A 3,377-nucleotide genomic window follows, 5' to 3' on the forward strand; every position below is an offset into this window, starting at 1 on the left:
GCAACTTATAAAGACAAACCGTATTGAGGATATGCAAGCTGATGTCCAAAGAGGAAGAAATCATAAAGTTGTAACTAGGGTCGAGGAGGCTTCCTCCCGTCCGAATCCATGATCATTGCCTCTTGGAATATCAGAGGCTTTAATTTGCCTCTGAAGCATCATGCGATGCAGAGCTTCCTTCGCTGCAAGGAAATTAACGTCATGGTTGTGTTGGAAACTAAGTTGAATAAGGCTTCAGTTGAGTAAATCATGAGAAGAAAGTTTGGTGACTGGCACTTCACCCATAACTTTGCTTCTCATAATGCTGGCAGAATTCTTATCCTCTGGAAGCAGGATAAGATTCATCTTTCTGTTTTGGAGTCAAATGCCCAATTGATTCACTGTGCTATTGATTGTAAAACCACTGCCAAGCGCTTTCATGTTTCATTCATCTATGGTCTTCACTCCATTATGGCAAGAAGATCTCTTTGGATAAATCTGAATAGTATCAATGCTAATATGAGTTGTCCTTGGCTCCTCCTTGGTGACTTCAACTCCATTATGTCTCCCACCGACCGTTTCAATGGAGTTGAGCCCAATGCTTATGAGTTGCAAGATTTTGTTGATTGCTATTCTGACCTGGGGTTGGGGAGCATCAACACTCATGGCCCCTTGTACACATGGACTAATGGCAGGGTGTGGAGCAAACTGGACAGAGCTTTATGTAACCAGGCCTGGTTCAATTCCTTTGGAAATTCTGCTTGTGAAGTTATGGAGTTTATTTCTATTTCAGACCATACTCCTCTAGTTGTCACCACTGAGTTGGTAGTGCCTAGAGGTAATTCTCCATTTAAATTCAATAATGCTATTGTGGATCATCCAAATTTCTTAAGAATTGTTGCAGATGGCTGGAAGCAAAATATTCATGGCTGTAGCATGTTCAAGGTCTGTAAGAAATTGAAAGCTCTTAAAGCTCCCTTGAAGAATCTTTTTAAGCAGGAGTTCAGCAACATCTCCAACCGAGTGGAGGTAGCTGAGGCTGAATATAACAGTGTGCTTAATTCTCTAAAGCAAAATCCTCAGGATCCTTCCCTTCTTGCTCTGGCAAACCGCACTAGAGGGCAGACCATTATGCTTAGAAAAGCGGAGTCTATGAAATTTGCTCAGCTCATCAAAAATAAATATCTCCTGCAGGCTGATAAATGCTCCAAATTCTTTCATGCTTTAATCAAGCGCAACAGACACAACCAGTTTATTACTGCCATAAAGCTAGAGGATGGGCATAACACTTCCTCCCAAGATGAAATTGCCCTTGCTTTTGTGAATCACTTTAGGAATTTGTTTAGTGCTCATGAGCTGACCCAAATTCCTTCCATTTCGATCTGCAACAGGGGTCCTAAGGTTCCCACCGATTGCTTTGCGGCCTTACTTTGTCCTACTTCTAAGCAAGAGGTTTGGAACGTTATTTTTGTGATGGATAACAATAAAGCTCCTGGGCCAGATGGTTTCAATGTTTTATTCTTCAAGAAGGCTTGGAATATCATTGATGATGATATCTTTGCAGCGGTTAATGAATTCTTTACAACTGGAAAACTTCTAAAGTAGCTCAACCATGCTATTATTGCGCTTATTCCTAAGCATGATCAGGCCTCCCAGGTTAACCATTTTAGACCCATATCTTGCTGTAATTTGTTATACAAGATTGTGTCTAAAATTCTGGCCAACTGCATAGCCCCAGTGCTTGAGACTATTATTGGGGAAACTCAAACTGCTTTCATTAAGAACAGAAAGATGATGGACAACATCTTCCTAGTTCAAGAGATTTTGCGCAAATATGCCCGGAAAAGATCCTCTCCGAGATGCCTCCTGAAAATTGACTTGCATAAAGCTTATGATTCCATTTCCTGGGAATTCTTGGATTGGATGCTTAAGTCCATTGGCTTCCCAGCCCAGTTCTGTACTTTGATCATGGAATGTGTTTCTTCCACTTCCTTTAGTGTGGCAGTCAATGGATTCATTTATGGTCACTTCAAAGGATAGCGGGGTCTTAGACAAGGGAATCCTCTCTCCCCTTATCTGTTTGTGCTCTGTTTGGAGCACTTTTCCAGAGATATGAGCAGCCTCAAGGATGATGCCAATTTTAAATTTCATCCCAACTGTGCAGGTATTCAACTATCTCATTTGGCTTTTGCATATGATGTTATGCTTCTATCTAGAGGAGATATCCCTTCCGTGTCAACTATGTTTGCCAAGCTTCAGCACTTCTGTAGGGTTTCAGGGCTTTCCATCAGCTCTGATAAATCTTCCATATACTCAGCCGGTATTAGGCCTCATGAGCTTTCTCATATTCAACAGCTTACTTGGGTGTTCCCCTTTTATCATCTAGATTAAATGTATGTCATTATGCTCCCTTGCTTTCCAAGATTACTGGCCTGATTCAGGGATGGAGCAAGAAGTCTTTATCTTATGCAGGTAAGTTAGAGTTGATCAGAGCAGTTATTCAAGGAATTGTGAATTTCTGGATGGGGATTTTTCCTTTGCCGCAATCTGTTATGGATCGAATCAATGCTTCGTGCCGTAATTTTCTGTGGGGCAAAGTGGATATTGGCAAAAACAAGCCCTTGGTTACTTAGTCAGTAGTTTGTTCTCTGAAAAAAGAAGGGGGCTTAGGCCTTTTTAATCTCAAGGACTGGAACCTTGCGCTTCTTTCCCGTATCCTGTGGGACTTTCATTGTAAGAAAGATTCTTTATGGGTTCGGTGGGTTCACCATTACTATTTCAAAGGGAGCGATGTGTGGAATTACAATACTTCTTCATCAGATTCAGTTTTGATAAAGAAAATCATTCAAATAAGGGACTTTATTATCTCCAAAGAGCTAAGTACGGAAGAGGCCAAAAAGAGGATTCAATCTTGGAGCACCAATGAACAATTGCTTGTTGGCAAAGTCTATGAATACATTAGAGGTGTCAAGCCTACTGTTAGTTGGTGTTCTGTTATATGGAACCCAGCAATCCCCCTTAAGATGTCTTTCATTCTGTGGCTTGCTAAAAGGAACCGGCTGCTTACTCTTGACAAAATTGCTTTTTTGAACAAGGGTTCCCTTTGCCCTTTATGTTCAAATGAGGCTGAGTCAAATGCTTATTTGTTCTTTTCTTGCAGGAAATCTCTCCAAGTTTGGGCTCACATTCGTGATTTGGCTCCTTTCTGCAGGCGTTTCACTTCTTTACAGCGCATTATTGACTCTTTAATTAGGGGCAGATCCACATCAGGTGTTCAAGGAAAATTACGTTGTTTGGCTATAGCAATTACAGTCTATTGCATCTGGCTATCTAGGAACAAGCTGATTTTTGAAGATTATCAATTTTCTGTAATAGAGGTTATTAGCAAGATTAAGTTT

The 3,377-nt window shown here is 40.8% G+C and overlaps 1 protein-coding gene across 1 annotated transcript; it reads left to right on the forward strand.

The window, feature by feature from the left end:
* The first annotated feature begins 1,770 nt into the window (after nucleotides 1-1,770).
* On the forward strand, nucleotides 1,771-2,612 carry LOC102666549 (uncharacterized). The gene is made up of 3 exons (XM_006580665.1): nucleotides 1,771-1,936; nucleotides 2,144-2,343; nucleotides 2,421-2,612. The coding sequence occupies exons 1-3, from the start codon at nucleotides 1,771-1,773 to the stop codon at nucleotides 2,610-2,612; spliced, it is 558 nt and encodes a 185-aa protein (XP_006580728.1).
* The last annotated feature ends 765 nt before the right edge of the window (nucleotides 2,613-3,377 follow it).

Source organism: Glycine max, chromosome 5, assembly GCF_000004515.6.
Source record: "Glycine max cultivar Williams 82 chromosome 5, Glycine_max_v4.0, whole genome shotgun sequence".
NCBI lineage: Eukaryota > Viridiplantae > Streptophyta > Magnoliopsida > Fabales > Fabaceae > Glycine > Glycine max.